At 49.7% G+C, this 21,669-nt stretch overlaps 1 protein-coding gene across 10 annotated transcripts; it reads right to left on the bottom strand.

Moving 5' to 3' along the window:
- Window positions 1-1,510: 1,510 nt before the first annotated feature.
- On the bottom strand, window positions 1,511-12,909 carry LOC142898851 (poly(rC)-binding protein 3-like). 10 transcript variants are annotated; one of them, XM_076042148.1, is made up of 13 exons: window positions 12,668-12,908; window positions 9,826-9,969; window positions 9,703-9,726; window positions 9,543-9,575; window positions 9,284-9,400; window positions 8,762-8,893; window positions 8,448-8,576; window positions 7,581-7,724; window positions 6,535-6,576; window positions 5,799-5,877; window positions 5,015-5,073; window positions 4,388-4,550; window positions 1,511-4,134 (listed from the first exon to the last, which is right to left on the bottom strand). In XM_076042148.1, exons 2-13 carry the CDS (start codon window positions 9,898-9,900, stop codon window positions 4,091-4,093), a joined length of 1,041 nt encoding a protein of 346 aa, XP_075898263.1. In that variant the 5' UTR covers window positions 9,901-9,969; window positions 12,668-12,908; the 3' UTR covers window positions 1,511-4,090. The 10 variants fall into 10 exon arrangements, with proteins under 10 accessions (XP_075898263.1, XP_075898271.1, XP_075898247.1 ...); XM_076042156.1 differs by having other exon boundaries at window positions 5,015-5,070; XM_076042132.1 differs by having other exon boundaries at window positions 4,388-4,557; window positions 5,015-5,070; window positions 12,668-12,907.
- Between the last annotated feature and the right edge of the window lie 8,760 nt (window positions 12,910-21,669).

The raw sequence follows: 21,669 nt of genomic DNA, 5'->3' as shown, positions 1-21,669 counted from the left end.
CATCACACGCTGGCTGTCCCCATGAGTCTGGTGTTGCATCAGCTTAACCAATAACTTTGCGAAATTATTATGGCTAGACTTAGCCATAACAAGTCTAGTAGACAAACGGAACTCTTTTTATATTCCTTTTTTTATTTTATTTTGTTGCTTTTATCTTAAGATATTTTTAGAGATGGCTTCATGTAGTCTTTTTTTTTTTTTTTTTAATGCTTTTCTTAAGATGCTCGGTTTCAATAAAAATGTGATCATCTTGTAAACAGGGCCATAAAAATAGCTAAAATGTATTTGCATGTTGTTGTTGTTTTTTTTTCAACGCTAAAGGGAGCCGCTGCAGAGGAGCAGAAGAGCCGCATGCGGCTTCGGCGCCGCCGACCGCTGGCCTATTGCAATCTCCATCGTTTGCCACGCTGGGGATAAGCCAAAAATAAACTGGTCCACAGGTGCAAGAGGAAGGAAAGAACATTGTTATTATTATTATTATTATTATTATTATTATTATTATTATTATTATTGTTATTATTTCTGGATGAAACCGAGATGTAAATAAAGTTTCCAATGTTTTTTAATGTCCCATCACGTCATTATTTTGAGTGCTTTCCATAGAAGTTCTAAATTAGGACACTCTGGAATTTATTAGAATTACGATATGTGGCAGTGGTGTTCATAGTCCACAGACAGTGGCTTCAAAAACATTGCCTAATAGTTTAATACAAAACCTTAAGACAGCATATGCATATATATATAAAAAAAAAAAAAAACATTCATTCCTACATTGAATTTTGTAGGATACCGTTTTTATAATATATCCATGCCATGGTTCTACTACTTTCCATATTTCCATTTATGTTGAGTCCATTCGTGGATCGTGGGCGTACACGTCTCTCAGCAATGTTTTCCAGGATCGTTTTGATTGGCCAAATAGATCATGTGAGCTGCAGAGGCGTTCCAAAAAGTGACAGTACTGCGCATGTTCTGTGGGCCCACTAATGCGGAAGTCAAAAACTTTTTAGGCGTATGCACTGGGTGAGCTACTTCATTCAAATAAATGGGCTGCCATCTTGGACCCTGGGAGCCTGGGTGCAGATCATCTCCAGTACCAGTGATGGCCAGCAGGTGTCATGCATGTACTGAGTCCCCTGACCACTGAGACATTGCCTGAAGGGACGTGTTGGACCCTTCAGTGCTGCTCAGACCTCCACAGCCGCTCCTAGTGCTTGCTAGGACACACAACACACAACACACAATAATCTTTTTAAAGTTAATATCTGACTCTTTTTTTTTTTTTTAAATGATATATTATAATTTATATATTTTTTAATGTGACATATGCTGCTGCCTTTATTCGGATATATGAAAGTAAAATGAACTCCATCATGTAATTATCATAATTATCTAAATAATCTGTATAAAATAGAAACTCCTCAGGGGGGAAAGGAAGGGGGCGCTGTCAGCTCATATTTCATCAGACTTAAACATTGCGGCAGAAAATAAAAGAAGACAGTAAAACACGTCACAGAAAGAAAAAAAGAAACTTTATTTCTTATACTTACCAACACTTTGAAATGAAAGCCTATATATTATGACTCACAACTAATATAGATCTGCACATTGCAAATAAATCAGTCCAAAGTAGTTACAAAGCCCCAAATTGACCGGAGCTGAAAACAAAGTGTTTCTGCCACACCGCAGTGTGTCCAGACATAGCGCTCTGCTAAGCTAACAAAGAAAGAAATGAATAAATAATTGCACATTGCACTCTATTATTGCATTGGTCGCAGGTTGTTTTAAAGTATACTCCGCCATGTGCACAAATGTAAATACAGCTTGAAACACTGAGTAACACATCGATGTAATCATAATGAAACCACACTGCCATTACTTCACGGTCAGTGTGACCCCCTAGCTGTCACACAACAAACTCCCTGTCAAGGACGCGCCCGCTAATGCTAATAGTATTAGCTACTGTTACCATGTTTCAATGAATACAAATGACTACTAACTTGTAGCTTATATTTTAACAGAATACATGCACCAGTAGCAGTTAGCGCAATACCGCTACGGCAGTATACAGCGTTAAATCAAAGAGCTAGCTTTGGAAATAATAATAATATAGATACGTTCTGTTCTGATTAAAGTACAAGCTGAAAATAAAGATGCAGTAAAATTGGTGGAACTAACGCTAGCGCTACTAGTTGCGTTCACATCTAAGTAGAGGAATTATTGCAGATTAATTGTTGACGATGGTTCAGTTCAGCCACGCAGCACTTAGCCGTCCACGCTGCCGCCATCAGTGCGCTCAGGATGAAGGAAGGAGCGGAGTCAAGGAGTATCATTGCCTGCTGACCTTGGGGTTAGCAGCCAGCTAACATGGATTAGCACTAAACAGCACCAAAGGAGGAGTTTTATGCTGTTATATATTATACTGTTAGTGTGGAGACTCGACTGCCGATTGTGACGACATCAAGCGGCTGTTCGCTCATTTAATCTTCAGCTCAGAAGGAAGTTCTGACGGCACTCTGATGGCGCTTTGATGAGACGTGACAAGGACAAATGCTGAGCGAGCGACTGCAGAAAAAATTAAACAAACGAGAGCGAGCTGAATCTTTGTCATCGGTCGATAAACAAAAAATCACAAGCTCCACCACAGTGTCGATAAATAAATAAATAAAGACATGCTGGTTTCACTGGAGGACCAGAGAAACAGGAAGTCATCCAACCTGTCCTTTTTTTTTTTTTTTTTTTAGAAAATTAAAAATCAAGTTGTTGACAATAAAAAGACATTCAAACCTAAAAAGAACAAAAAAACTAAATGAACAAAAACCACAACAAGATGAACAATCTTGAATAGAGTCTGAGTGGTCACGTCCGCCCAGGCCTCGTGGGTCCCCCCTCCCCCCTGCCGAACCCCTTAACATTCCTTGGCCCTAAAAACACCATTTGGCTTTTTTGTCCAAACATTTTGGCCGACGAGTGTCGGCTTCCTTCCCACGTCGGTCCCCTTGTACCCGCCCCCTTCAGGACGAGGGAAGGAAGCTGGACCAGATCCTCCCCCATTAGCAGAGGCGGTCCAGAGTTAAAGTGTTGAAGAGTCTATTGCATGAACACCGCCTAGTCTAGACGAGTGTGCCAGAGCAGAAACATCCTCCAATACCAGCTAGAAACAACAATCATCTCCAGTTCCCACTTTGTGTTTTAGCCACTGAATCTCTGCTAATTCCCATCTAAAGCAGCATCTAAAGACTAGCGATGGTTGTCAATGTGTGTGTGTGTGGGGGCGGGGGGGGCGTTGGAAGGCAGGGAGCAGGACTAGACGTGAACGGCCAAAAATTCCAGAAGAGAGTTTGTGGAGAAAGACGAGGAAGCAAACATACAAAAACAATGACGTCAGGAGGAGCACTGACACCCAACAGGTCTACTCAAATACGGAACAACACCACAATCAACACATGCAATATGCGCCGGAAATCAACAGGGGGCAGATGGGGGGGGGGACAGGGGCACTCCGGGAGTGATACCATTGGCTGGAAAGGGTCATGTGATGCAGCAAAGACTCGTGGGCAGAGAATTAGATTTGCACAAAGATGCAAGATGCAAATTAGGACAAAAGCATTTGTGTCCAAAATTTTTCCGCCTTTTTGTCCAAAAACTTTGACGAGAATTTGACAGTTTCAGCTACATCCAACAACACGCCGTGCCGATAGCATCACCGAGTGGCGCTACGACGCTAACTAGCTTCTACAGAGTCTGTCACTAGCAATGGTAAACTGACAGAGAGAAAGAAAGAGCAACACAAGTTTTCTAATAAACATTCAACATGCTTCTCTAAAAAACAAAAACAAAAACAAAAACAAACTAATCAACAGAGAGTTTCTTTTTTAAATCTGGCTCTCTGAAAGAACAGCGAGCACCAGAGTCGCCCCCAACGCCGCAGCATCAGTGGGAACGTCAGGGGTTTGGTTTCCATCTTCTCAGGGTTGGGGTTTTCGGAGAGCCAGAGCCAGAGTCCGCAGGGCGTGGTCAGGGTGGAATCAGAAGTCGGAGGTCTTGGAAAGGGCCAACCGGAGGAGCCAGCCAGGGACTCAGGACGTGGTCATGGAGGACGGGTCGTTCCACATGGCCGCCACATCCCGGAACCTGGGCAGAGGGACAAACAACAAGGTCCAACCCTCACAACAAGGTAAGGACAACAAGGTCCCTCTCACAAGGAAGGACAATAAGGTCCGTCTCACAACAAGAAAGAAGATCCCTCAAACTACACAGAAGGATGACAAGGTCCAACTCTCACAACAAGGAAGTACAACAAGGTCCCTCCCACAACAAGGTAGTGTGAGGGACCACACACCCTCAGTCTCCAGAGTCTCCAGACAGGAAGTGGTGGTGGACCTACCGGGCGTTGATGAGGTACTGGGCCAGGCTGATGTTGGCGGGGGTCCCTGTGATGGTGATCTGGCGCTCCGATGACCCTTCCATGGCGTTAGCAATTTTGATCTGCGCCCCAGACATCTGACGGATCTCGTTGATTTTGGTTCCCTGGCGTCCGATGATGCAGCCTATTAGCTGGGAAGAAAAGGGGGGCAGAGCTTAGGATGGGGCCAGTCTGTCGGCTGCTACAATTGCTAGTGATGCTCCAGACAGGATTTGGGTGTCAGAGTGTGCTACATGTGAGTGTGCTCAGCCTCTAAGGCTCCTCCCCAGTCCGGCGAGTCTCTTTCATTAGGGACACGGACGTCAGGAGGCCGATGAGCTGCTCAGCCGCTGTCACACTGCACCAACTTCAAGCGGCGGCATCAATGAAGACCAGAGCTGAGGACTCGTTGAGTCACTTCCTCTATTATTCAACTTGTTCTCTCGCAGTCTGACTGGACCAACGGCCCTGGAGACCAGGAGGCCTCGTACATGTGGAGTCATACCATCCTGAAGAGTCTAAGTGGGTGAGTGAATGAGTGGGTGGATGAGTGGGTGGGTGTGGTCAGTGAAGGTGTGACAGGTGTGTCGGAGTCGAGCAGACACTCACATCATTGGGAATGGTGAGTTCATGAGTACTGGCCTGGTTACTGGCATCCAGACCTGCTGCTGAACACAGGAAGTAGAGACAGAGGAGGAGGAGCAGAAGAAGAAGAAGAAGAAGAAGAAGAAGAAGAAGAAGAAGAAGAAGAAGAAGAAGAAGTAGAAGAAGAAGAAGAAGAAGAGTTTGGAGATGTTTCACGCTCTGTTGAGGCTGTCACACCAGCAGGCACAACCGCAGAGCCAGCACCACCTGCTGACGTCACTGAGGTCACCCATTGTAAGGAAACACAAGCAAAGGTCAAGAAAAAAGTTTGGAACCAATCAACAGGCACTAATGACACTCCAGCCAATGACCGGGCCTGATATCTGCAGCGGATTCTGGTTCCAACCTAGGAATACTAATGCTAAAGCTAAGGCTGACAGTTAGCAGCTGGTTTACTTGGAGTGAACCAGCAGGAAGCAGCAAGTGAGCAGCCCTCAGAGTGACGTCAGCATGAGAGTGACAGTGGCTGTGTGGGTGTGGCTCTTGAAAACACGTCAGCTTGTAATGTCATCACATACTTGGAGAACAAAAATAAAGGCAGGGGATAACCAGAGAAACCTCAACATTAACTAGAGCAGACCACCAGCAGGCCATGTGGGTGGTACCAGTAGGAGGAGACGACGAGCAGAAGAAGAAGAAGAGAAGGACAGCGACAGGCAACAGAAGAGGAAGACGGAGTAGAAGAAGAAAAGCTCTACAGGTGGAGACGAGAGAAGGACGTGGTCAGCAGGTGTAGGTGGGTACGTACCAGGGAAGGCAGGGGTGGTCTGTCCAAGGGGGGTAAAAGGGGTTTGCTGCATAGCCAACTGGTGGAGCTTGCTCAACTGCTGAGGGGGGGCGGGGGTGGGGGGGAGGACAGCAGAGCTATGAGGTTATCATTAAAGAGCACCCCCCTCTCTCTCTCTCACACGCACACACACACACACACACACACAACACAGGTGAGCCGCACAAGCTATCATAGGATCTGAGGACACAGACAGGTGGGAACAAATAGAGAAGAAGAACAAGAAGAAGAACAAGAAGAAGAACAAGAAGAAGAAGAAGAGGAGGAGACAGAAGGAGCTCATGGTGGGCTTTGCTTAAGTCATGTGACCACTAATGCTGTAGTCTGGACTGGAATCCAGAAGGTGAGTTTGATTGGTCTGTATGGTTTTTAATGTTGCGTTTAGGTTCAGTACTACTGGTGGCCTCTGGGGGATACAGGCCAGTTCACTGGTTAGACTGGCCCACTGGGAGAGGTGGAGTCACATGGTGGGCGTGTCAGGTGTACCGTGAGTCTTAATTGGCTAGTGTGAGTCACAATCTCAGGCGACGCCCACCAGATTCAGGAGAGCAGGAGAGATCAGATGATATCAGAAGACAAGCTGTATTAATATTAACAGTTAATATTAATATGTGGGCGGAGCCTCACAGTGTGTGTGTGTGTGTGTGTGTGTGTGTGTGTGTGTGTGTGTGTGTGTGTGTGTGTGGGTGGAACTCACATCAGGGTGTGGGATGGCGTACTGTCCCTGGATGGTGTAGGCCTGCAGACAAGAGGAGGAGAACATCAGCTTGGAGAGCCTGGATTGGAGCGTGAAGCTGTGCAGTGTGGAGCCCTGACTACATCTCATCACTCAGATCCAGTTGAACTAAATAAGGAGTGTGGGGGGAGGGAAAGGGCAGCCTGACAGCAGTCATGTGACCCGCTGAGCCTGGTGTTTGCAGCGCTATAGGGGTTGGAACTGAGCTACAGTTCCTCTGATTGGTCGGTCTGATGTGTCGACTATTTATCAGTGACATTTATGAATCGTTGACACCTTTTGAGGACTTAGGTTTTTTACAACGTCATCACAGATTCTGAATGTCTGTGCCGCTGACATTTAATATTGTTCCATTAATCATCATCATGACTTACAGAGTCATACTGCTATCTATACTGTCCTACCCTAAAGTACAGTACAGCTTTGCACTGAACAGCAGTACCCTAGACTACCTAGACTAACCTTGACTACACTGTACACTGTAACGGTATTAGAGTGTTCCGTGGTGGTACACTACGGTACACTGTATTGCACTATGCTACAGGCTTCCAGTAGTTTGATGGCTGTATCTGTTGTCCACTAAGATGGTCCACACTGTCCAACACTGAGCAGAGCCAGTGGCTGGAGGTGGTCACAGGCCCTCGCACTTTACAGCTTCAGGTGGGGCTTTGGTCAGCGACAAACTGACAAGATCAGTCTCTTATCAGTCCCAGAATTCGGAACGTTGATTAATTCTAGAGGGTTTTATCTGAACTAACAAGTGAACTAGTTCTATAGCGGACTGACATCAACTTTGTGGTTTTGGTCCTCTGGCTCGGGGACAGCCTGGAGGAATTTCCACCGTCACTGTCTGTGTCCCAGCTGTGTTCTCGCTGCCCAGGAGGGGTGTGACATGGGGGGGACGGGGTCACAGCAGTGATGGTGTCATGCTGGTGGAGGTGGGTGTGAGGGGTGTGGTGAGGGTGGGGTCAGGGAGAGTCGTGAGTAGAACCTGGTGCGACACTAACAGGCAGTGGCTGGTGCTGCAGTAAGAGGCTGAGGTTGGCGGTGGAGGCCCCCAGAGGGTCTGCTCTTACCTGGCCACCTGAAAAAATGACAGGGGTGGAGGCAGGCTTGGGTCGATAGGGGATGGTGGCACCTTTCGGTGGGGACTGGGGGGGAGGGGAGGTGGAAGTGGGGAAGGGGAAAGGTGGGGGTGTGGAGAGAGTGTTAGAGCTGAAGAGACAGAAGAAGAAGAAAGTTGCATCAAGTGAGACCACGGAGGGGGGGCGGTGCCTGAACGGGGGCGGCAGCCTGTGATGTCACTTTGTGTTCATGCTGGCGGGTCGTGGTTGGAGTGCACACACACACACACACGCACACACACACACGCACACACGCACACACACACACACACACACACACTGTAGTTACACCTGCTTTCCCTGGAGCACCTTCAACTGGATAGAATGACTCCACATACACACTGCTCTGACTAGTGGGCATCCGCCACCCCCCACCCTCCATAGACTTACAGCGACGCCCACAAATCTCCCAGCGTCCTTGGCTGCTGCTGCTGCTCGCCGCCTGCCAGGGTATTAGAGCAGCAGCGGTGCAGGCGGCGGTTGGCAAGGAGGGTTCAAGAGAAAGAGAAACGTCTGAAGGTCATGTGACATCAGGAGACACCTAGCTGACTCCGCCCCCCTCCACCACCATTGAGAATCCGCTCATCAGGAAACACTTTGAGTCGTCAGTGAAAAGATTCAAATCATCAGGCTCCGTCCCCCCAGCGACTGAACGGTGGCACGTCATGACAATAACACCAGCAGGAAGTGAGGTCCGTAACTGCAGGATTTCACTTCAGTCCTTCTGAATCACAGCGTGACGGTGGGTACCTCCAGCATCACCACACAGATCTGCTTCACACACTGGATGATGGCCTCTGGGGCGCCTGAGATGGTCACGGCTCTCTCAGTAGAGTTGGGCAGCATGTCTCCAGCCACCTGGACCTGTGCTCCTGTGGACTGGAGGAGCAGCAGGAGGATCAGGAGGAAGAGGAGGAGTCAGAAGATTTTTCAGGTTAGGGTTGATTCACAGCCAAGATATATTATAATTAATAGCGCAACACCAGATTGCTTCTGCCCACTAGTGACTGTTAGGGGTCACAGTGTGACATCACAGCTAGCTCGAGTGTCACCCCAGATGCTACCTCTCTCATCTCTTTGATCTTGGAGCCTCCTTTCCCGATGAGGGAGCCGCACTGGCTGGCCGGGACCACCAGCCTCAGGGTGACGGGGGGCTTGCTGGTGGCTGGGCTGTTGCTCATGGAGTTGATGATGTCCTGCAAAGGGATTTAGATCATCATCATCATCACAATCATCATCATCATCATCATCATCATCATCATCATCATCATCATCATCATCAACACAGTGACTGTGTGGAAGCTGCTGGTGTAGTAGTGTAGGAGTTGGTGGAGTTAAAAGAGAAGGTGAAGGTGGAGAAGGTGGGGGTGGTGGAGATGGAGGAGGAGAAGGTGAGGAGGTGGAGGACTGGAAGATGGTGGAGGAGGAGGAGGTGAAGGCTGAGGAGGAGGAGCAGGAAGAATGGGAGGAAGAGGAGAATGTGAAGGTGGAGCAGTAGGAGGAGGAGGTGTAGAAGGTGGTGTAGGTGGAGGAGGAGGAGAGGATAGAGGAGGTGGAAGAGGAGGAGGAGGTGGAGGAGTGTGTACCTCCTCGAACTTGTACGCGATCATGGCGAAGGCCTTGAAGATGGCGTCTGTGGGTCCGGTGATGGTAACTATCCTCTCGGGACAGTTTCCCTCTGAGATGTTGATGCGAGCTCCACTCTGTGGTGGGAACGCACACACACACACACACACACACACACACACACACACACACACACACACACACACGCACACACCCTTCAGAAGGTCTCAGAGAGTCTGTGAGATTCTTTGTTTTCTCAGGTGTAAATATTCAACCTACATCTTCACGCATCTTCTTCACCGTCTCCCCTTTCTGCGAGAGAAGAAGAAGAAGACATGGTTGGTGAGGTCATGTGTGTGTTTGTGGATGTGTGTGTGTGTGTGTGTGTGTGTGTGTGTGTGATAGAGAGGGAGAGAGAGAGAGAGAGAGAGATAAATACCTTCCCGATGATGCTGCCCACTTCCTGCAGACACAACAAAACATAACACAGCAATGTTAGGAGTGTTGTCTCCTCACCAGACCACAGAAAGTGGTGGGAGGTCCAGCGCAGATGGTCTCCTACCTTTCCGTGCATCAACAGCCTGATGGTGAGGGTCACGTTCAGTCCACCTTCTGATTGGACTTTGATGGGCTCCATGTCGGGGTCGGATGTGGAGGAAGGGGCGTGGTCACGTGAGTGTGAGGATGGGGTAAACCAACTGGTCACCTACCAGGAGGAAACCAGGCAAAACCTGATCAGAATTCTGTAAACCCCCAATGTCGCCTGGGTAGGAGTGACACTTCACTACCAGTCAAACCAATAAACTTGTCACATAAGTCTTGTGCTGTGTTGTAGGGTTTTATTGCACTCAAGACCTTGTACAGGCCACTAGGGGGTCAGTTGGTGGTTGGGAGAGGAGGAGGTTGGGTCAGGGTTGATTTGGGTTGGTCAGGGTTGGTTAAGGTTACTAATTCAGGTTCAAATCGAATGACAGACAAATTCCTTATTGAGTCCACAGTTGTACACAAGGTAGATGCAGATGGCGCTGCAGGTTTGAATTCAGCATCGCAGATTGATGCTATGTGAGGATCAGAGCGGCAACACGACTCCAAGAGACCGACCATGGGCCAATCAGAGGTCTCTCTGTCTAGGTGGAGGTGGAGCTGGAGCTGGAAGACCAGTACCCAGCGGGAGATGAGGGTATGGTCCACCAGGAGTTGAGGAGGAACCACCCATAGCTTCAGTGCTCACTCCTCTAATCCTGCATTGGCTGGCTGGAGGCCAGCAGAGGTTGGACGGATCAGGATGATTCTGCTGCCAGATGTCACTGCAATCTCCCAGCGGACCAGATTACATAAAGAGCCTTAATCTGGGTTTAAGAGCCCAGAGACCCAGCGGTGGGGGGCAGAGGGTGCCATCCATGGGATTGAGAGTGCCCAGAGTGAGGAGACAGAGGAGCTCCAGAGTGGAGAGTGAGGCTGCTGCTGCTGCTGCTTATCCCTCTTGTAGCAGAGTAGAAGTGGGTCAAACCCCGTGAATCATCTCAGCCCTCGAGTCACAACCTCTAGCCAGCACTGCTGCTGCTCTGCCCACCTTATTGGATGGAAACCCATGCTGCAGCTCCGTAGCTCACACACGGGCCCATACAGGAAGTTGAGCTGTTGTTTTGTGGAGCGACGGGCACAGCAGCAGCGGCAGGGAATCTTTCATGACATCTGACGTGGAAAAAGTGGGTCATGCTGTGTGCTGCAGCACTGCCCCATCCTCCTCCCTCTCGTTCCTCCTCCTCCTCCTCCTCCATGGCAGCTATTGAATTAATCATGCTTTACGCTCTGGTGGACATTACCCCCCCCCCCCACACACACACACACACACTCTGTGCAGGAGGGGCAGGGGGGCAGAGGAGGAGCTCTGTGAGATTCCTTGCTGCAGTGGAGCTGCTGAGCTGGAAGTGGCGGTGGAGGTGCTACTGCTGGAGCTACACAAGGCTGTGGAGGCTCTTCGACAAACTTGAGAGCAGCTTCCTGGTAACTGCGGTGAGAACCAGTCCAGACTGGACTCTTCCCCAGATGATGTCACTCTTCCTGCCTGAGGAGGTCCAGGTGGTTTAAACCACCCTGAGGTCCAGGATGTTGTTGTGAAGCAGCTGACAGTGAAATCCTGTAAGGAGAATCATTAAGTGGAGGGCCAGAGCTCTAATCCTGGCACAGCTGTCCTGCTCATCTAATCTAGCCACAGATAACCCTCCAGCAGCAGCAGCAGCAGCAGCAGCAGCAGCAGCAGCAGCAGTAGCAGCACCTCCTCCTCCTCCTCCTCCTCCTCTCCAGTGGGTCTCCAGAACCCCCTGAACACAGGGACGCAATCAGCTCCCCCCAAAAATGAAACATCTTTAATATATAAAGTTGCAAGTCAACAGCCAATCAGACAGCTCTTGCTGCCACTGGGGGCGGAGCCTTGTCGACGTCTGCGCTCCAATTAAGGTCAAACAAGAGGAAAATTAGTGAGCATGTAGGGCGAGGGGGAGGGCGGTTTCGGGGGGGCGGTCTCCATATGTTGGAAGGCAGCTCTCACTTTCAGGACCAATGGCTGTTGGAGGCAAGCGAGCGAACGAACGAGGGGGCGCCTCACTGAGATATGAGCAACTACTGTGGCGGCAGTGTCAGCCCAGATCAACAACCCCCCCCTCCCCACCACCACCCCCATCCTTGCCCCACGGGGCCACATCCTCGCCGTCACAGTGCCAAGAAGACGCACCATGTTGGAGCGCCGCCGCCATTTTAGAGCGACTGCTGCTGCTGCTGCTCGCATCGTCTCATGGCGTCCGCTGGCTGTGTATTCCGAATGTTGGAACTGCTGCTCGGACTTCGGTAGCAGGTCAGAGATCAACAGCGAGTTTGACAGAAGGTCGGTCCTAATCGGACTAACGAGCCGCCTGGTGGCTGAACAACTCAACGACTGAATGAACAACTCAACGAATGCTTAACAATGAAAATCAAAATGCTGTCAAACACTGAAATCAAGCGGCTCAGAAAATCGGTGGAACGGTGGAATCGTTTCCACCGGGTGGAAAGTTGAATGTCAGCCAGAGAGGGAGATAGAGGTTGAGTCATCAGTCGATAGTCCTTCCGTGACATCACCACATGACCACCGACATGAATCCATCATCGACTGACATCAACCAGCCTGACCGAACCAACTGACTGGACTGCCCCGACCGACAGAACTGACCCGGTGGACCAGGACGACCACACTGACTGGACCGACCGTACCGACCGGGCCGACTGGGCCGACCAACCTCCACTCCACAGACATTCCCAAAGAGAAACCCAACCAACACTAACCAGCACTAACCAGCCCCAACCGGATCAAACCGGATCAAACGGGTTCAAACAGGTTCAAACGGGTTCAGAATTGGAGTTTTTACCTTGCGTGGCGATGCGAGTGCAGGACGACGACCACCTTCAGCACTGCTAGATTGAAAATCGCAGCAGCAACGTTATTTCCCCTCCTCCTTCCCTTGCTCTGCCCTGGACCGCCGCCGCCGCCCGATTGGTCGCCTCTGACAGGTCACGTGAGCGAAGGGAGGAACACGTGACGTTGAGGAAAATACAGGACGAAACGGAAGCGCCCGGCGGCGGCGACGGTGGCAACTGTGTCTATGTTGCTGTTTGGTGCTGAGTGTAAATAGGCCGTATGATGAGGCATAATCTGGGTGACCCCGTCCACCCTCCACCAATACCCCCCCCCCCCCATTACACCCCACCGAACGCACCCCAACAACACACAGACAAAGGAGTTGAGAGGGGGGAGGGTGCCCAGTAAGGCGGGCACGGCTGGGGCATGTCTGCAAAGGTGGGAGGGGTCTAAGTCAGAGGAGGCCTCGGGGCATTGAATGGAAACCACCCCACTGTCCCCGCCCACCAATAACCAGAGACTACCACAGACAGTCGGACAGGCAGTCAGTCAACCAGAGACAACCAAAGACACCAGGAGACAGTAAGTCAACCAGAGACAGTCCCCCCCACTGTCTGCCTCACCGCTCACTGCTGACTGAAATAACCAGAGACAAACACAGTTGGTTTGACAGTCGAATTGACAGTTGAAACAGTCAGAGATACTAGAAGACAACAGGAGGCATTCCTAGTCAATCAGAGACAGTCAATCAGAAATAGTGAGAGTTTCCAAGAGACAATCAGAGATACCAGGGGACTCTCAGATAGTCAACCAGAGACACCAGGAGTTACCAGGAGACAGTCAGATAGTCAATCAGACAGTCGGTGCACCAGAAACAGTGGCCCACGACAGACAGTCGGCCAACCAGAGACAGTGGTCCAGAGGCTGTGAGACGTTGTGCAGGCCGACTGCTAACAAACACGTGATGGGAGGTGAAGCCACTGGCTTGCTGAGCCCGGCTGCCCTTTAATCTGTGCAGAATTACAGCTTTGGAGGCTCCCGTCCAGATTGTCCAATCCAGCCTGGCGTCAGATGGGCGGCTGTTTAATCTGATATGGTGAGGCTCCGGATTAGGGCCAGTGCACATAAAGAGGAGCCCCCCCACCCCTAGCCAGTAGGTCGGGGGGACCTCCGGGTACCTGCTCTTGAGGTACCTGGAGCACCGAGACACACTTGGTGGTCCACCGTCACTCCTGGGGTGGAGCTCAAGTAGAGCATCAAATCTGGCCCACATCGACTGAGGGGGTAGGGAGGAGGGGGAGACCTGGTCCACAGTCCAGTCTGGCACGCACCTGGAGTTCAGAGGTCAGGCTGCTTACCAGTGAAGGTTAGGGGGCGCTCCTGGTCGGGGCGAGAGAGGTGCATGCTGGGAGTTTAGGACTGAGCTGGGAGGACGTGGGCACACTGAGGACCACCCCTCAGCCTGCTATAAGTGAACACCCCCTCTACCACCAGCACCCAGCCCTGCCCCAAAAGCCCCACCCATGGCCTCCAGCAAGGTGATGAACCCCCCCCACCTTCAACCCCGGCCCATCATCGGCCTTGCAACGTCCAATCACAGGCCTCGGGTCCTAATGCAGGCAGACGGGCGTGAAGGAGAGACAGCCTCTGTGGTCGATCAGCTGATTGGTGCTGGTCCTGAGAGCTGAGCTGACCTTCATCAGTCAGATCCATCAGACCCAGCCGTTAGGCCACTGGTGCTCACCCCCACCCCCTCACCCCACCTGGTGGCAGGCCTGTGTAGGTGCAGGATGAGGAACTCTGGTCTTGACTCAGCAGTCCTGGTGCTCAAGTGTGACCAGGACATGAGTGGAGGTTCTCAGTGGTCCAGCTGGACTGGTGTTGGTGGCTCAAAGACCTTTAAAAGGCTCCCTTCACTTCTGAATGGATGAGTGTCGGGATTGGTTGTCTGCTCTGAAGGTCCCACCAGTCACCACCAGGTGGAGCCTCAGCCAGAACCACCAGCAGCTCTTCTTGCAGGTCCAACAAGGTTTTGGACTGAAGCCTGCAGAACCACTCCACAGTTTAAAAGCAGGACAGAAGGTTATAGAAGAACCACTCAGCCTTCACCAGCTCCAGCTCCTTTTGTCTGCAGCAATGATGTTGTGCATCATGTGACCTGCACTGAGTGAGTGAGTGAGTGCTCGTCCTTGTGAGCCCCGTCTTGAGCGCCTTGTCCTCTTTTGTGCCTGACACCCCAAGGCTGAATCACTGTGACAATAGCCCTTCCTTCATTTAGCATTAGCGTTAGCCGTGCTCTAAAAGCCTGGCGCTCTAAAAACAGCTAATGGAAAAAAAGTCCTGACCTCCTGCTGGTCAATGCAGCCATAATGGGGACACGCTGCCTGGGGCAGCTCACTGGACAACCAAGGCCTCCAGAAACAGGACGCCCCCCCCACCACCACACACACACACACACACACACACACACACACACCACCACCACCACCCCACTCACACTGGTCCCAAAGAGTTGGAGGATTACAGAGCAGCGTCCTGGAAAACATCTTCAACCTGCAGGAAGGTTCTACTATCAGTTTGTATCATTACACACACACACACACACACACACACACACACACACACACACACACACACACACCGATACTGCAAGTCTAATCTAAATCCCATCAGATGGATTCCTGGTGTTGATTCAAATATATTTGTTGTGAGCAGAGTTGTGTAGGGTGGGGTAGGTGGGAGTTCAGCGCCCCCTAGTGGCAGCAACAGAATCCACTCATCCACTCAACTTCCATCCAGCTGTTGTGTCTCCAGCAGTGTGCTTAAAATCATTTCCAGTCTGATTGAAGATGTTTTCACTTCTTCCTCTGATTCCAGAGCTACCAGCTAGCAGGGAGCTAGCTTTTTTTCTTATATTTTTTTTCTCCTTTTTTTTCTTTTTTTTCCTTTTTTCCTTTTTTTCTTCTTTTTTTCTTCCTTTTTTTCCCCTTTTTTTGTTTTCCTTTTTTTCTACACAGGGTTTTTAATACAATGCCGCCATCACCGGGGTCAGGCAGACTGCCAGGTCAGTGCAGTGGAAGAAGCAGGTTCTCCTCCATCACTGAGTGGACAGGAACGTTTTCTGACACACACATGCTGTGTCTCAATTCAGGGTCTGCATCCTTGAAGTACGCATTTTGAAAGTAAGATGCGTCATAGCACTGCGCGAAGGCTTGTCCCAATTCCCAAGGGGGCTTAGGACGCTCAAAATGCGTACTCGGAAATACGCACTCGTTTTAGCCGATTCCAAGGATGCACCGCTACTATCCTTCGCGTACTTATGTATCCCATGATACATAAGTACGCTGCTATAAAGCATCGTAGGATCCTGGAAAGTCAGCTGAAATTAGCGGCATGTACTGGCAAAGACACGACATATAAATCTAAATATGGAAGTTTCACATAAAGTATCCAGTTTTTAACGTAGGATTTTACTTATTTGATCGTCCAACAGCATCGTTAGATGGCGAGCCAATGGTTAGCTTGATACTATAAAAACGTCACTTCCGGGGTTGGCCAGCCGGAGGGAACGGTGGTGACGAAACGAGGAAATACGCCGAAGGCTAGACCGTCCCGAGTGGGTACTCGAAGAACTGTTCCTTCAGACGGAGGACACTTGGTCTGAAGGGTGCAGACCCTGAATTGAGACACAGCAACACACACACACACACACACACACACACACACACACACACACACACACACACACACACACACACACTGCCCCCTAGCTGTAGCTGCCAGAGTGGCAGAAACAGTTGCTTTGACAAAGGACACAATTTCCCTCTGGTGTTGGTGGGACAGAGCCTGGACCCAGTCCTCAGTGTGTAGGGGGCAGTGTGTGTGTGTGTGTGTGTGTGTGTGTGTGTGTGTGTGTGTGTGTGTGTGTGTGTGTGTGTGTGTGTGTGTACGTGTATGTGTGTGTGTGTGTGTGAGTGACCAGCGGCCAGCCACATGCCAACTATTGATTGACAACTGCTCCCTGAGCGATCAGCTGACATCCTAAAGATCAGGAAGAAGAAGCTTCAGAAGCTTTGGCAGCTTCTGGAAAACGTCCCTGTCCACTCAGTGACGGGGGAGAACCTGCTTCTTCCACTGACCTGGAAGTCTGCCTGGCCCCGGTGATGGCGGCACTGTATTAAAAACCCTGTATAGTGAACTGGGTTGAGACTGCCCTGCTGCTCCCTGCTAGCTGGTAGCTCTGGAATCAGAGGAAGAAGTGAAAACATTTTCAATCAGACTGGAAATGATTTTAAGCACACTGCTGGAGAAACAACAGCTGGATGGAAGTTGAGTGGATGAGTGGATTCTGTTGCTGCCACTAGGGGGCGCTGAACACCCACCTACCCCACCTCAACCAGTGACACAACTCTGCTCACAACAAATATATTTGAATCAACACCAGGAATCCATCTGATGGGATTTAGATTAGATTTGCAGCATCGGCGTGTGTGTGTGTGTGTGTGTGTGCGCACGTGCCCAGGTCAATTGAATGCCAGACAGGAAGTGAAGCTGACCCACTTCCTGGTTGTTGACTGGAGCAGGAGGAACTGCAATATTCCTGCCAGGCCAGCAAGTGGTGCTGCAGGGGCGCAACATTGGCGTATGAATGTGTGTGTGAATGGGTGAATGTGAGGCCAATGAAGTTGCTGGAAAAGCTCTATGTAAGTGCAGTCCATTTACCATTTACCAGCAACTAAGCTCAGCTACCAGTCATGTGACCTGAACTTTTATTTTTTTCTAAATTGGGTCCAGTAGATGAAGCAGTCAGCCTGTGTTGCTGCTCTACCTCCTCCAGCCACCAGGGGACACCGGGCTGGAGGTCTGTGTCCCCCTCCAGGCTGCAGCAGTAGCAGCAGCAGATGGTGCAGCTCCGCTTGCTCGGCTAACATTTAACATTAGGAGCTGCGCTCTGAATGGTCGGCTGAGGATGGTGCAGGGCCTGCAGCTGGAGGAGGTGGTGAAGAACCCCAGTCACTGCACGACACCTCCACAAGAAGAGTCAACCTCCTACCTCCTTCCTCCTTCCAGCTCTAGCTGCTGCTCTGCTCAACCAGCAGCGTCCTGGGAGTCTCCTCCAGCAAGTGATTGAAGAAACCCTGAATCAGAATGTAGGAGTTCTCCAGGTAAACGGCGCCCCTCAGTGGCCAACGATGGTACTTGCAGCGCACCTCAGTGGACACTTGATGGTTCAGCAGAAGCCCTCGATGGAGACTGAGGGAACAGCAGAAGCCTTCAGTGGATGATGGAGGACCATCAGCTCATCTTCATGGAGGAACTTCAGAGGACCGCTGAAATTTCAGCTACTCTTCAGTTGTCTCTTCTTGTTTTATCTTTGAATCAGACCTGATTAGAGACCATTTGACTCCACTGTCTCATCTTCTCCTGCTAGATTTTCTTTTAATGTTCTTTAGCGAGTGAAGGACGTGAGAAGAAGAAAAATAAATGTAATAAAACAAACAGACAGAGGAAACTGGTGGTATTTTATTCTGTGAGTCACTGGTAAAAAGTTTATTTAAACACACAGACTTGACCGCTTCTACTACTTTTATTGGAGTGTCTAGTGTTGCCCGGACTGCACATTATGCCTCCCAAAAGTGCAAAATACAATAAAGACGACAACACACCAACAGCTAGCAATAGCCTAACTGTGGAAGCCATGACGGTGCTACTAGAGCAGCACAGGAAATCTCTCCCCACCGTTTTCAAGCCATCCTTGCGTGCAGTGGACCACAAACTAGGCCAGATCAGCTTGACAGTGGAAGACCATGGCGAGCGTATCTCCTCGCTGGAAACCTTCTCTAACGATACTGACCAGCGCCTCAAGGACGTGGAATCCCTCTGCTCAAGCCTCCGAGAAGACAACACCAAACTAGCGGCTAAAGTTAGCGACCTGATATTTTGCCACCTTGCAAAATATCCGCATACGTAGCCTCCAAAAAAACACAGAAACTTGGAGACCGTGACAGGTTGAGTGGGTGAGTTTGCATACTCCGGGGTAGACTGAGGCGAACGGACACAGGATTAAAAACTCTGGAGATTGGGAACGGACCAATGAAACGGGGTGCTAACTTGCGAGAGGGAGGTTGGAGTCTGAGATTTCTGGTGAAGAGCCATATTTGGGACCCGGGCCGGTAGGCAGGACCTGTGACGTGGTGACGATCAGCGTAGACCTTGTGCTTGGCTGCTGGCCAGGGTCGAGGCCGCCGGAACCTGCACCTCCTCCTCCAATGCTGGAAAGAGGGGGAGCTCAAAACCATGGACACAGTGGAAGAGGGAAAAGCCAATGGAGGCAGAAGGAGGGGAATTGTGTGCATACTCCACCCAGATCAGACTTGATGGTGACAGAGGAGGCGAAGCCCGGTCTCCAGGACCTGGTTCAGTCTTTCCGCCTGGCCATTAGATTGGGGATGATAACCCGACGTGAGGCTGACCTGGGCGCCAAGGAGGTTGCAGAACTCCTTCCAAAAACGTGAAGTGAACTGTGGACCCCGGTCTGAGAGCACATCAACAGGGAGGCCATGGAGACAAAAAACGTGCTGGAGTATGATGTTTGCTGTCTCCTTTGCAGACAGGAGTTCTGCCAAGCAAACGAAGTGGGCCATCTTTGAAAATCGGTCCACGATGGTCAGCACCACCGTGTTGCCGTCTGAGGGAGGAAGACCCGTGACAAAGTCCAGTGAGATGTGTGACCAAGGCCACAGGAAGTGGTTGGAGCTGACCTGCGGGAGGGGTGTTACCGGACTTGCACCGGGCGCACTCTGGACAGGCCGCTACATACTCATGTACGTCTGCCCTCATCCGGGGCCACCAGAAGCGTTGTCCAAGGATGAAGAGAGTGCGGGAAACTCCTGGGTGGACGGCCAGACGAGAGGTGTGTGCCCACCGGAGGACCTGGGGACGTACAGCGCCTTGTAAAAGTATTCACCCCCCCTGTGCTTTTATCTATTTTGTTAGATTTCAGCCTGTAATTTAAATGTTTTTCATCTGAATATTTCGTGAGATGGATCTGCACAAAGTAATCTAAGTTGGTGAAGTGAAATGAGAAAAAAATATATAAAAGAATAATTTAAACAAATAAAAAAGTGGAAATTGGCATGTGCATATGTATTCACCCCCCTGAAGTCAGTATACTTTGTAGAGCCACCTTTTGCAGCAATTACTGCTGTAAGTGTCTTCTGATAGGTCTCTATGAGCTTGCCACATCTTTCAACTGGGATTTTTGCCCATTCCTCATGGCAAAACTTCTCCAGCTCCTCCAAGTTGGATGGTTTCCGCTTGTGAACGGCAGTCTTCAAGTCAAACCAGAGATTTTCAATCGGACTGAGGTCCGGGCTTTGACTAAGCCATTCTAGCACATTTAACTTCTTCTCCTTAAACCATTCATGCGTAGCTTTAGCAGTATGCTTCGGGTCATTGTCCTGCTGGAAAGTGAACCTCAGTCCCAGTCGCAAATCACAGGTGGACTGAAACAGGTTTTTCTCCAGAATGTCCCTGTATTTAGCACCATCCATCTTCCCCTCTATGCGGACCAATTTCCCCGTCCCTGCTGCTGCAAAACATCCCAATAGCATGATGCTGCCACCACCATGTTTCACTGTGGGGACAGTGTTCTTGGGGTGATGGGAAGTGTTGGGTTGCTGCCAGATATAGCATTTTCCTTTGTGGCCAAAAAATTCAATTTTAGTCTCATCTGACCAGATCATGGCTTATTGTGGTTCTATGGATAGACACACCAGTGTTTGCTGTAGAACTCTGCAGCTCCTTCAGGGTTACCTTTGATCTCTGTGTTGCCTCTCTGATCAATGTTCTCTTTGGCCGGTCTGTGAGTTTTGGTGGTCGGTCCTGTCTTGGCAGGTTTGTTGTGGTCTTGTGTTGTTTCCATTTGGCGATTATAGATTTGATGGTGCTCTGGGGGATCATCAAAGATGTAGATGTTTTTTTATAACCCAGTCCTGACTTGTATCTCTCTATAACTTTGTCCCTGACTTGTTTGAAGAGCTCCTTGGTCTTCATGATGTGATTCTTCTTGCTAAGTAGAGTTGCAGCCCATTGGGGCCTCTCAGAGAAGGTGTTTATACTAACACATCATGTGACACTTAGATTGAACACAAGTGGACTTCATTGAACTAATTCTGTGACTTGTGAAGGTAATGGATTGCACCAGCACTTTTTAAGGGGCTTCGTAGCAAAGGGGGTGAATACATATGCACATGCCAATTTTCACTTTTTTATTTCTTTAAATTATTCTTTTATATATTTTTTTCTCATTTCACTTCACCAACTTAGATTACTTTGTGCAGATCCATCTCACGAAATATTCAGATGAAAAACATTTAAATTACAGGCTGAAATCTAACAAAATAGATAAAAGCAAAGGGGGGGTGAATACTTTTGCAAGGCGCTGTAGCAGCTCGGGAACGAACAGACAATTAGCCGGAACACTCTTAGAAATGAAATGCTGATCTTACATAACAAAGTTATGTCAACCGGTCCCACAAAACTGTGTTGTTTAAACCTGTGTAGTATCTGAACCTATGTATATGAAAGCATTTGAACCTATGTATATGGCCTGATGTGAACTCAGCAGTGACCCTGCTGCACTCCTTACCTAAGGGCGTCTCTGTTTCCATTTATGGTCTTGTTGTTGCCCACTGCCATCAAATTATAACCAGATGGCCATTGGGGGTGCAACTATGGAATGTATACATTCTCCCCCACTCCTAGTATCTTCCTCCCTGGTTTCTGGCGGTATAAGAGGTGATGTGAACAAAGGATCATTGGAGTTGCTCACATCTGGCCAAGAGACATCCCCAGGCTGCCTAGGTGCCTGTCTGACTTCTGACTTCTTTGCAATAAACCAGTTTTTATACAACTAAGTCTGTGTCAGCGAAGACTCCTTCAACATCCACATCACTCGAAGCCACCAGAAGAATTCACCACACCTGAAAAGCAAAAGACTATTAATATGAA

Source organism: Nelusetta ayraudi, unplaced genomic scaffold (genome assembly GCF_046127955.1).
Source record: "Nelusetta ayraudi isolate G7.1 ecotype Tasmania unplaced genomic scaffold, CSIRO-AGI_Nayr_v1 ptg000004l, whole genome shotgun sequence".
In the NCBI taxonomy this organism is placed as follows: Eukaryota; Metazoa; Chordata; class Actinopteri; order Tetraodontiformes; family Monacanthidae; genus Nelusetta; species Nelusetta ayraudi.
This window is presented reverse-complemented; position numbering and strand designations above follow the sequence as displayed.

Coding starts and splice junctions, on each gene's coding strand:
- LOC142898851 (XM_076042115.1), bottom strand. CDS start 9,900: ATGGAGCCCATCAAAGTCCAATCAGAAGGTGGACTGAACGTGACCCTC. Junction 9,576..9,702: donor TGGGCAGCATCATCGGGAAG/GTATTTATCTCT, acceptor CTTCTCTCGCAG/AAAGGGGAGACGGTGAAGAA. Junction 5,878..6,534: donor ACGCCATCCCACACCCTGAT/GTGAGTTCCACC, acceptor GCCCCCCCTCAG/CAGTTGAGCAAGCTCCACCA.